The sequence below is a fragment of the Oncorhynchus gorbuscha genome, linkage group LG17 (genome assembly GCF_021184085.1).
Source record: "Oncorhynchus gorbuscha isolate QuinsamMale2020 ecotype Even-year linkage group LG17, OgorEven_v1.0, whole genome shotgun sequence".
In the NCBI taxonomy this organism is placed as follows: domain Eukaryota; kingdom Metazoa; phylum Chordata; class Actinopteri; order Salmoniformes; family Salmonidae; genus Oncorhynchus; species Oncorhynchus gorbuscha.
The window spans coordinates 46,388,069-46,400,582 of record NC_060189.1 but is presented as its reverse complement, the minus strand read 5'-3'; the positions used below and the strand labels follow the sequence as shown (position 1 = coordinate 46,400,582).

Genomic DNA, 12,514 nt, shown 5'->3' with positions numbered 1-12,514 from the left:
CTTTTGTGTTGTCGCCAGAGCTGCAGGAGATACCAGTGCCTCACACTCACTACTTCGCCTCCATTATCACACCATAGCTCTATAGTATGATGTAACATGAGGATATTCATCCATATCGAATCAGCCAGAGTCCCATTTGATATGATAATCTCATTAAGTGACACCACAGAAGAGGAACAGTCATTGAGGGATGTATGTGTTTTGTGTGTGCCAAGCCTCTTGTGTTTGATGCAAGGGTATGTGGATGCCTTTGATGGAAGTGTGTGCGTATGTGTAGTCAGTGCAAGCATGTTTTGTGTGTGTTTTTTATTTTTACAAGCAAAGTCTGGCATCTGGCTTTGGCTAGGGTATAAACAACCCTTTAGGCTTGTGGAGTTAGGAAACAATTCTTGTCTTGTCTGTCTCATCTCTTTAGCAGACCATCTGAGAATGGTGTCAACACAACGTCACTTGCTCTGAGACCTTGAAGTGGTTGTTTCCCTTGCCCTACAAAGGAACGGCTTTTGTGGAGCGATGGGTAACGATGCTTCATGGGAGGCAGTTGTTGATGTGTGCAGAGGGTGCCTGGTTTGAGCCCAGGTAGGGGCGAGGAGAGGGACGGAAGTAACACTGTTACATTGGTGCTGTGACCCGAATCACTGGTTGCTGCGGAAAAGGAGGGTGAGTGTAACCGGTGTGAAATGACTAGCTAGTTAGCGGGGTGGGCGCTAATAGCATTTCAATCGGTAACGTCACTCGCTCAGACTTTGAAGCACCGTTACCCATCACTCCACAAAAGCCGTCCCTTGCAGAGCAAGGGAAACAACCACTTCAATGTCTCAGAACGAGTGGCATCACGGATTAAAACACTGTTAGCGCGCACCCCGCTAACTAGCTAGCCATTTCACACTGGTTACAAAGGCATAACAATGGCCATAGGAATTGACAAGACAGCACAGATCCAAGCGTACTATAAATATTTAACTACGCACAATTATCTAAGGGGTAGTGTTTCTCTGCATGGTCAACTGATGTGAAGTGGAGGCACAATAACACAACCCTCTGAGGCACCTCCATTACTGGAATGGATGTGTGTAGGCTTCCCCAGTAACACCCCCTGAAGATGCCATTAATAAGTTATTTGCGTCTGAAAATGAGCAATAATAGTGCGGGCTTGCGCCGATTTGTCAAACGACTGATTAGTTATTTCCAAGCTGTCTTGGCGGGGCATTTCCTAAATGTAGGTTTTGGTTTCCTTGAGTATAAGTAAAGTGGATACTGGTGTTTGTGTTGATAAATGTATTTTTCCCTTTTGGTCGTATGAGTGTATACCTACCTACCTACACACACACACACACACACACACACTGCCACCCCTACACAGATGCAAGCATTTGCTCACACGTGCACAAAATACTCTGCCACCCCACATGCAAGCTTGCCATCAGTGTCGTGTCAATGTGACGTTCTACTTGCTACACAGAGCGTGTTGTTTTCAGAGTGGAGGAGCAGAAGGGAAAAGCGTCCTTATTCTATTTTTCCCTAGTGGACCACATTCATTGATTATGCGTAAATGCAATAGCTTTAGTCCAGTTTTTCGCAAGTACTCATTAACTTGTTGCTAGTGGTTGTACTAAATGATCCTCTAATTGCACAAGATTCTTTTGTATACAATGTGAAAATAATCTATGTAGCTAGAGTTTCTTCTCACTACTATTTCCTTGGCTTCATGAATCTTAGTATGTGGATGCGAGCACAACATGGACAATACAGCAGCTTTCATTGATTTCAAAGACGGCAACGCCAGATACCCGATGGCTATAGTGTAGCAGGACCATAATGATGACAAGCCAACAATCCCATATGCCAGAATATGCTACAGAAGCCTGACACCAGCTTTGTCTAGGTGTACAGTTTGAATCACAAGGACATTTCCAACACACAACCTGTAATATAGCTGTGCTCTGGATTGAGGTCAGCAGTCTGGATATTCCATGTCTATTGATATGACTGCCAAGGTAAGTTCAGATGGAATATAACATTTTTCACCTCCCCTGACTTCCGTGAATAAGATGAAAAGCATTACTAAGTTCACGGTTACTAATAGTTTTAATCTGTTCATTATCGTCTGTGGTCGGTGCTGCTTTGAACCTCTCCACTGCCTCACACACACAAAAAGGTATAAATGTGCGCACATGCGTGTACACAGGCATCCACATACACAAATTCATGATTACACATGCAATATACTGCCTTCCCCAGCAGACACACAAACCCCCCCCCCCCCCCCCCCCACACCCCCCCCCCCCCACACACACACACACACACACACACACACACACACTACTGCCTGGATAGAATAAACAATGAAATGCACATTTCCTTAATATTAAACAGGAAAAAATGTAACCATGGGGTGTGATCTCAATTCAATAACAATGTAAGGGGAGATGGAGGGATACCAACTCCCTACATCCTCATCAGCATTACTGGTAGAAAATGCTTGTTATGAATCATGAGACGTGTTGAATAATAACGTTTATAGATCATCATAATGAATAAATACCGTTAGTGATTTAAAAAGTAGGCATAATCAGCATCAGTTGCCTACCTATCCACGGCAATTGCAGTCATCGAATAGATGCTTGCGAACACGGAGGTGACGGGGAAAAAGTTTTGAAACCTGCAATAAGCCTCTCCGAAGTACCAGTCTCCGTGGGCAGCGTATATGAAATTAATTAAAGTGTTGAAGGCGGCCATAGATGCGTCCGAAAATGCCAAGTTCAAAAGGAAATAGTTGGTGACTGTCCGCATTCGTTTGTGGGCGAGAATGATCCATATGACAATGAGGTTTCCGAACACAGCCACCGCCAAAACGGAGCTGTAGGCGACCGACCACAGGGCAATGCGCCAAGGCGGCTGAACAAACTGATTCGTAAAGTTCCCCGTAGTTATGTTCGATCCATTGAGTGCCACAGCTGCCATTCTGACTTCTATGTTCACTTCCTACTGTGGAACAAGTCTTTTTTTCTGTCTGTGTCCTTGAAATGTTTGGAGAAACAAGAGTAGATAGCCGCACCACTGCGCGCAACGCACCTCTCCGCAAAACGCCAGTATAAATATTCTCAACTTTGAATAAAACGACCGGTCAACTTCGACTCCACCGCAGTCGCCTGACCACATCCCATTTAGAGTTCTAGGTTTTGAATGCACGCCACTATTTCGGTAAAGATGGCAAGATGCGAAGTATAGTTTCCATTCGCATCCTGTTGAATGTGAGCGCGATGGCACGGCGGAGCCCCCAAGCCTCTGCAGTATAAACTGTGCGCGCACATAATGACGTACCCCCAGTTTCAGCTGGCACAAATAGGCTAGAAAGCTCGATTGATTCTGGCACTGCTGGTTTTAAACTCGGTGAAGGACAAATAGGTCAGATCAGGCGTCTGCCTACGCTCAGTGAACCTAAAAAAACACAATCCCGAGTGACAACATGTTTGGGAATCACTCTACAATCATTCAAATATCAGACAGCAAATCCATATTGTTTTACCTTCTGACTACATTTGATTAATTCTGTCAAACAACTAGGTCTTCGATTTGTTACTGATATATTTGCAAATATTTACTTTGGAGAGATATATGGATGTTTAACAGTTCTAATCTAAGTGCAAACACTAGCCTGTTATATACCTTAAATGTTTCCACCATGGCATGCATCTCCTGTTAGGTTGATGCAGCTTCAGGCCCAGAGTATATATTACAAAAAAATAAACGTCAACAAAATCACTTGACACCTAAATGCATATGGTTAAGGTCCAAACATTTAAGACACCCTCGCCATTGTTAGGGGCCGGTCCAAATGATAAGCCAAGCAAGGGAAGTTTGCAAGTAAACCCCTCAGCCCTCGTTTTTAGTCGGTTTTGCGAGTGTACCATTATGTTTATTCTGGGCCTGAAACTCCCCATAATTCAATTCGCGACGATTGTACATCCGCAAAGAAAAGTCCGCGAAAACTTCAAAACAACATCAATAGAGAAGTCAACACACAAGTGTAAGTAAAAACGAATTCAAATAATTCCGAAACACCTCTCGTAAAAAGTAAATATGTTTTTGTTTGGTTATCTTTTGGAAATTGTAGAAATAAAACATTTTCTTTCTTCAGAAGTTCCAGCTAGGCAGCCTAACTTTAGTTAGCTAATTAATTTGCTAGTTATCATACAGTAGGCGTATATTAATAATTATATATTTAATATAAGTAGACAAATACTCACAATTGACTCGCATATAAAGCCACCGCTGGCAGAAAACACAATCATCGCAGGATGAAGGAGTGATGAGTTTCCGGCCAAGGGTGGTACATTTAATAAATAATTACTTCTTCCCTCTTCTTTTATTTTTTGTTAACAACAAATCAATACAGAAAGTACATGAGGGAAGACAAGTATATATAGATGATATACAATGGACAATCGAGCTAGAGGGTACAATATCACATTACAATTACACAAGGACCTTAAGGGACATACATACACTTATAATTCTAACAGCTTTTTTTGTGATTAGAGTATTTAATTGTCTTAAAATACAGTTCAATTTATTTTTGTTAGGTAAGAAAATGTGTTTTTTTTGTTTGTAAATTTACATTTGTGTATATGAAATTTGGCCAAAAGAATAATGAAATTAATTACATAAAAATGTTTCAGCTTATTTATATCATATGTAAAGTATCCAAGCAGTACATCTCTCCACAATAGTGCAAAATCTTTATAAATGTGTTCAATTAGAAATCTACTGATGTCTTGCCACAGTTTTCTTACATGAATACAATGTCAAAAAAGATGCAACACTGTTTCTGGGTGGTCATTACAAAAGGAGCCATTTGAGTTGATGTTTTCCTTAAACTTCTTCATATAGTGGTTGACAGGATAATATTTATGAATAATTTTAAAGGAAACTTCCTTCATTTTGTTAACAAGTAGGTATGTTTGTGGCAACATCCAAACTTTTTTCCAACAGATATTATCAATAAATCCATTCCCATAAGGCATGACATAAGGTATAGATACAACATCCTGCTGAAACAAGGTTCGTATCGCTCTGTTGTTGAATGGACAAAAAGAGAAACACATCTTTCCTACTGATGAGTCAACAGGGTCAATAGAAGGTTGGCTCTGAGGGTCAGGTATTGACATGTTCCTGAATAACAGAGTAACACCTGAGGGAATGGCATCTAAAACAATCTATTGTGCCCCTACTTGTCCAGTCTGACACAGAGAGGAGGATAGAATAGTTGCTTCGTGAGATATCTCTACCTGAAATTACATGACCTAAAATTGATAGTTGGTATTCAGAAATCATAAAAGTATGCCTTATTTACTTTAAATAACTACTAAAATAGGAGCATAGGCAGCAGCAATCCCTCCATCAGTGCTCAGACTGTCCGCAATAGGCTGGACTGAGGGCTTATAGGCCTGTCGTAAGGCAGGTCCTCACCAGACATCACTGGCAACAATGTCGCCTATGGGCACAAACCCACCATTGCTGGACCAGACAGGACTGGCAAAAAGTGCTCTTCACTGACAAGTCACGGTTTTGTCTCACCGGGGGTGATGGTCAGATTCGAGTTTATCGTCAAAGGAATGAGCGTTACACCGAGGCCTGTACTCTGGAATAGGATCTTTTTTTATTTTTTATTTATTTATTTTTTTAACCTTTATTTAACCAGGCAAGTCAGTTGAGAACATATTCTTATTTACAATGATGACCTGGGAACAGTGGGTTAACTGCCTGGTCAGGGGCAGAACGACAGATTTGTACCTTGTCAGCTCAGGGGTTTGAACTCGCAACCTTCCGGTTACTAGTCCAACGCTCTAACCACTAGGCTACGCTGCCGCCCCGATTGATTTGGAGGTGGAGGGTCAGTCATGGTCAGAGGGTGATGTGTCACAGCATCATCGGACTGAGCTTGTTGTCATTGCAGGCAATCTCAGCGCTGTGCGTTACAGGAAGACATCCTCCTGCCTCATGTGGTACCCTTCCTGCAGGCTCATCCTGACATGACCCTCCAGCATGACAATGCCACCAGCCATACTGCTCGTTCTGTGCGTGATTTCCAGAAGGACAACCATCTCTGCAGCACTCCACCAACCAGGCCTTTATGGTAGAGTGGCCAGACAGAAGCCAGACATGACAGCCCGCTTGGATTTGCCAAGAAGCACCTAAAGGACAGACCATGAGAAACAAGATTCTCTGGTCTGGTGAAACCAAGATTGAACTCTTTGGCCTGAATGCCAAGCGTCACGTCTGGAGGAAACCTGGCACCATCCTTACAATGAAGTATGGTGGTGGTAACATCATGGGGATGTTTTTCAGTGGCGGAGACTAGTCAGGATCGAGGGAAAGATTAACAGAGCAAAGTACAGAGATATCCTTGATGAAAATCTGCTCCAGAGCACTCAGGACCTTCCAACAGGACAGCAAATCTAAGCACACAGCCAAGACAACGCAGGAGTGGCTTCGGAACAAGACTCTGAATGTCCTTGAGTGGCTTAGCCAGAGCCCGGACTTGAACTTGAACTTGAAACATTTGTGGAGAGACCTGAAATAGCTGTGCAGCAACACTCCCCATCCAACCTGACAGATCTTGAGAGGATCTGCAGAGAATGGGAGAAACTCCCCAAATACAGGTGTGCCAAGCTTGTAGCTTCATACCCAAGATGACACGAGGCAGTAATCACTACCACAGTTGCGTCAACAAAGTAGTGAGTAAGGGGTCTGAATACTTATGTAAATATGATATTTCAATTTGACATTCATTTAATGTTTTTGCTTTGTCATTATGGGTTATTATGTGTAGATTGATGAGGAAAAATACAATTGAATCCATTTTAGAATAAGGCTTTAACAAAATGTGGAAAGTCAAGGGGTCTGAATCATTTCTGAATGCACTGTAAATGGGATAATCAGAAAAAAAGATATACATCAAAATGACCACGAAACTCAACAGTTTTAGTTAAACATGCTATCGCTAGATTTTTAAAAATGTAAACATGCGCACAAATCAGAAAACAGGATAAAAAAATAAGGATAACACGTGGAAGTTATATTTTTACATGTGGAGTTTTCTTACATGTAAAACTGCAAATGTGATTCTCACATGTGAATGTTTTTCAAATGTGAACTTGCTTTTCTACATACATTATGAAAGTGAGTTTTTCACATGTGGAGTTGTCTTACATGTGAAACTGCAAATGTGATTTTCACGTGATTGATTGTTTTGTTGAACTCGCAATTTCACATGTGAATTCATGTGAATTCTAAATGTAATGCATCTGAAAAATATGGTTTAACTTGAAATTTAAGCTCAACGTGTGAAAACAGCCATTTCATATGATGTTTTTGTTCACGAACCATCATCTCTAACCTTATGCAACAGAAATTGCACTGCGGCAGCACTAGCCTGGAATCCACCCTGAAGTTTCCATTCATTCACTGATTCAGCCTGGAGCTGTCATATACCTAAACCAGCCACTACTTTTCAAAGGGAAGCTGATTTGGTAGTTATTTTTCTTATCAGTCCCCAGTCCCTCTCTACTGAAACCGGTCCACTTGATGAGCAGAGTTTGCACATTTCAGAACATTTCATTGATTCTGTGAAGTGACCTGGGCGAGCTTAAATGACTTCAGACTGAGTCAGTGAATGGACGCAAAACAATAGTGAAACAGCGCAATATTCAGGCTGGAAACAAGTCTATAGTATTGCAACTCCCAGAGAGAGTACGCATCCTCCTCCATCTCTTACCAGCTTTACCCTCTACAACCTGACTCCAGACTGAATCAGTGAATGACAAATCAATTGGTGAAACAGAGCGGCGATATTCAGGATGGAAACCAGGCTATCGTACTGCACCTCGCCGAGAGAGTACGAATTCTGACAGCTCCAACTTTCGTGGTGTGCCGACATGGCCATACTCATGTTCGTAATCGTATACGTAAATTGACAGTTGATAATCGGATCGGATCTGATGATACACGGGATCAGAAGAAGCGAAAGTGTTTTAATATGCCTGAAATAGATTTGGGCAAAATACCTCCCTGCATGTTCTCACTGCAAAAAAAAGCTATCCCCCTTTCCCTTTCCTTTCCTTTACAATCAGAGCAGCAGGATCAATGTACAGCCAGCCCTTCTCTTTACAGACAGGCAAACTAGCAGTTGAGTTATTTAGACCACGTAGAACCTCGCACGTGACTGACTGACATGAGAAAGATGCGTGCTGGCACCCGGAAATAAATGTTTTTCCCCATCATGGATAATTACAAAAAATACACAGATCACAATCATATCCAGAAAATTGCCCACATCTGTTACGATACTCATTTTGTCCGACTACTCGGCACACCACTACAGTTTGTAGTGTAAAAGTAAGGTAATAATTGGCTTATGAGTTGGTCTGGATATGCATCCACTATAGTTGCTGAAACTGTACTGAAAAACATTATGTTGCCTGTGATCAAAAGTAAACCATCACAATCTCCCCAAGGGTTAGTAAAACCAGTGAGTATATATTTAAAAAGCTCTCTGTTCCTTTTCGATTTGTAAAATAATGTTTTACTGCAGGGGGATAACATACACAGACATTTCGGCTAACAAGTCTTCTTCAGTGCGTAGGTTCAGTAGTAGTTTGATTAAAAACAGCACATTTACTAGGGAACAACAGGTGCTTCAATTAGCTGATTTAATTAGGAGAAGGTCATATGCTGCAGCTTGTCTTCCTGTAAGACATACAGTATTACAAACACAACACAAAATACAGCAAAAGGATACTGTGGAAAGAAATTATGCAAGCCAACACAGTTTGGTTCAGGTTGTCACAATGGTTTGAAAATGGTATGAATAGAATTATTAAAATAATGGAAATAATTTGGGGAGATTATTTATTAATATGATAGTCAAGGCAATGATTAGGGCTGCGATTTTAAGATTTGAAATGTGTTACTCAGGCCTGAATTCCGGGTAGGTTTGAATATTATGGACTCACAAAGTCTCATGTAGAGTATCTGGTAAAGTGCTACCAATTTTTTAGCATTGGAACAGAGCATTTTTAGTAGTCAACATTCGTAACCTCACTCCCCAGCTTGAAATGACTCCACCTGTGCTATGGAATTGTTCATTTTTTGGTGGCGCAGCTGGCTAGTGGTTAAGAGGGCAGTCACATGTGTTTGCAAGACAGAGGATGCGAAATCAAGGACAAGTGTAGGCATCCCCAAACTATAGCCAGCATGCTTGGTCGTTGGTATATGTTTTTTTTTCTTTGTATTTTTTACCCCTTTTTCTCCCCAATTGGTAGTTATGGTCTTGTCCCATCGCCGAGCCACACTGATCGCTTAACCCTGAAGCTAGATGCACCAATGTGTCAGAGGAAACACGGTACAGCTGGCAAGCGAAAGACAGCGTGCATGCGCCCAGCCGCCACATCGAGTTGCTACAGCACGATGGGGCAAGGACATCCCAGCCGGCCAAACCCTCACCATCAGCTGTGACACAGGCCAGGATCGGACCCGGATCTGTAGTAACGCCTCTTGCACTGCGATGGTGTGCCTTAGACCGCTGCGCCACTCGGGAGGCCTTGTATAGGGTTCTTACTGTGGAATGCAGTGTTTGGTTTTCGCCCAGGCATAATGGGACCCTTGATGTCCAAAAGGTTATACTTTTTACTCATCTGTCCATAGAACATTCTTCCAAGAGTCTTGATGATCCTCTAGGTGCTTTTTGTAAAACTTGAGTCAACTCTTTGGATGAAATTGGTCCCATTATGCCTGGCTAAAACCTAACAGTGATTTCCAGGGTAGCAGGGTAGTCTAGTGGTTAGAGCTGTGGACTAGTGTAACCGGAAGGTTACAAGTTCAAACCCCTGAGCTGACAAGGTACAAATCTGTCGTTCTGCCCCTAAACAGGCAGTTAACCCACTGGTCTTAGGCCATCATTGAAAATAAGAATTTGTTCTTAACTGACTTGCCTAGTTAAATAAAGGTAAAATAAATAAATAAAAACCTCATACCAACAGTCAAGCATGGTGATGGTTTGGGGTTGGGTGGGTGGGTAGCCTAGTGGTTAGAGCGTTGGACTAGTAACCGGAAGGTTGCGAGTTCAACCCCCCGAGCTGGCAAGGTACAAATCTGTCGTTCTGCCCCTGAACAGGCAGTTAACCCACTGTTCCCAGGCCGTCATTGAAAATAAGAATGTGTTCTTAACTGACTTGCCTGGTTAAATAAAGGTAAAATTTAAAAAAATTAAGTGCTTTACTACCTCATGACCTGGACAACTTTCCTGTCATTGTCTGTCATGCAACAAACAATCAAGTCTACATGAAAATGGTAAAAAAATAAATAAAATTGAACCAGTTATTAAGTGTAAGCGGGCAAATACCTGGCCAAGAGAGAGACCTGGCCAAGAGAGAGACCTGGCCAAGAGAGAGACCTGGCCAAGAGAGAGACCTGGCCAAGAGAGAGACCTGGCCAAGAAGGCAGGAAGAAACCTAGAGAGGAACCAGGCTCTGAGGGGTGGCCAATCCTCTTCTGGCTGTGCCTGTTGGAGATTCTAAGAGGTCATGGTCATTAAGGGTAGATCTCTCTTCTAGATGTTCAACACATTCATTGATGACCAGCATGGTCAAATAATAATCACAGTGGTAATAGAGGATGCAACAAGTCAGAACCAATACATTGATGAACAGAATAGGGTCTACTCACTTCACCTAACTCAGACTTAATTCATTCATTAAAAAATGCATCAGCTGTTTTCAAATACAATTACTGAGTAGCCTACCCTAATTACAATCGCACATTCAGTGTAACTGGAGTGATGCTCACATTCATTGAATTATTACACAAGAGGGATTAATGTTTCACTGGCTCAAATGCCTTTTCGAACAGTATCCAAAGTAATTGCTGAGGAACAGTTCGATGGGAATGATTTGAACCATAAACTACACGATTTGTAAGAGGAAAACCAATCAAGCACTTTAGTAAAGCAGAGTACTTGCGGTGGCCCGGGACTCGTTGGGTGGAAGGTTTATTGCCATGACGACCTGTGAGCAAGGGCTTTATGCGGAGCAGCGCGTGGCGGGAGCTTCCTCTCCTTTCAGAAACACTGTGGTAAATACAAGTGACAGCAGCATTGGCAGAGATTTCATGGCTGTCACTTGGGGTTCTGAATAGGCCAAGAGTTTTTGCCCTCCCTGTCTCGTTCGTTACGCACTGACTACCTAAAATGGATATCGCCAAAGTGGAGGGGAGTTAGGAGGATAATTGCTTAAAACCCCCTGATCTAATATCCACTTATTTTGCTGCAGTGGCGCAGTCGGGTTTAAACACATACCTTCACGGTCAACGTGTAGTCCATAAAGGACCAGGTGGCATGGAAGAAGCCATGCTGTACTTGCATATAGCAGGGACAATACAATAATCTAATAAGAATCTGTTATTTTATCTGCAGTCTGAACAGCCAAAAAGCACATGGAATCAGATAATTCAAGCCACATTTCAAACTACCTTAGTAGGTGGTTTGAAATCAGATACAAATCTGATTCCTGGCCATGTGACTTGTCTGAACAGTCAAATCTGATTTATTTGCTCTCAAGTGGTTTTTAGCATATCTTGTTGTTTCCTATTTACTCTGTTGACAGTTTTGACAAGAACATATGGTAGCTAAACTCGCTTGTTAATTGTTTGCAAACAAATAAGTGAATGTGCTAGAAAGCGAAAACAGCTATCCAGATAGCTAGGTGACTGCTGTGGCTAGCCAAAAATGACTTTTTAGAAAAAGTTGGATCATCTTATCCTTTGAGGCTTTATTAAATGTGTTTTTACACTAGGATTTTGAACATACAAAGCTACTGGGAAACGTCCATGGCAGGCATTGTTGTCACCTAACTTCTGTATGATAGGAAGCATGAGTACCACCACCAATCAGCCTACACCACTGCCCACACCCGTTGTTACTATGACAACTAGTTTAGCCATGTCAACAAATGGCTGCTGTCTGAACACACAAGTCCGATTTGGTCACTTGTAACTTGCTGTTTGGACAGTCAGTATTCCAAAACGGATTTGAAAAACAAAACTGATTTGAGCATTAAGGCCTGCAGTGTGAACAATGCTTAACTGGTCTTGAGATGCCATCAAAACTACAGGTCTTGCACCCCACTACAAAGATCCGATTTTCAGTTCACTTCCCAAATGCTACGGTCATGTTATATTCATTCAATACATTTAAGACCGATGACAATCCCAAGGCCATATTGTGCAGCGGTGTGTGTTAACTATGGTTTTCTCACAGATATTCCTCAATGGATATTGGATACATGGTGTTAAATACTGTATTACCTCAAAGAGAATTGCCAATAGCGTGGTACTTCTCTAGACCCAACACCCTCTCAAAACCAAATCATATCCATACTGTAGGAGAACGCAATTTGGTCTCCTTTGGGAAATCACCTTGTATATACCCATTTTATCCTATCCACACTCTAGAGAA

General features: G+C 42.0%; 1 protein-coding gene across 1 annotated transcript in view; it reads right to left on the bottom strand.

The window, feature by feature from the left end:
- LOC124001978 (neuromedin-K receptor-like) overlaps positions 1 to 3,230 on the bottom strand; it is a 36,772-nt gene extending 33,542 nt beyond the window's left edge. Inside the window, exon 1 of the mRNA XM_046309168.1 lies at positions 2,591 to 3,230. Coding sequence (XP_046165124.1) covers positions 2,591 to 2,964 — 374 coding nt within the window. The 5' untranslated portion in view covers positions 2,965 to 3,230. The remainder of the gene's footprint in view (positions 1 to 2,590) is intronic.
- Between the last annotated feature and the right edge of the window lie 9,284 nt (positions 3,231 to 12,514).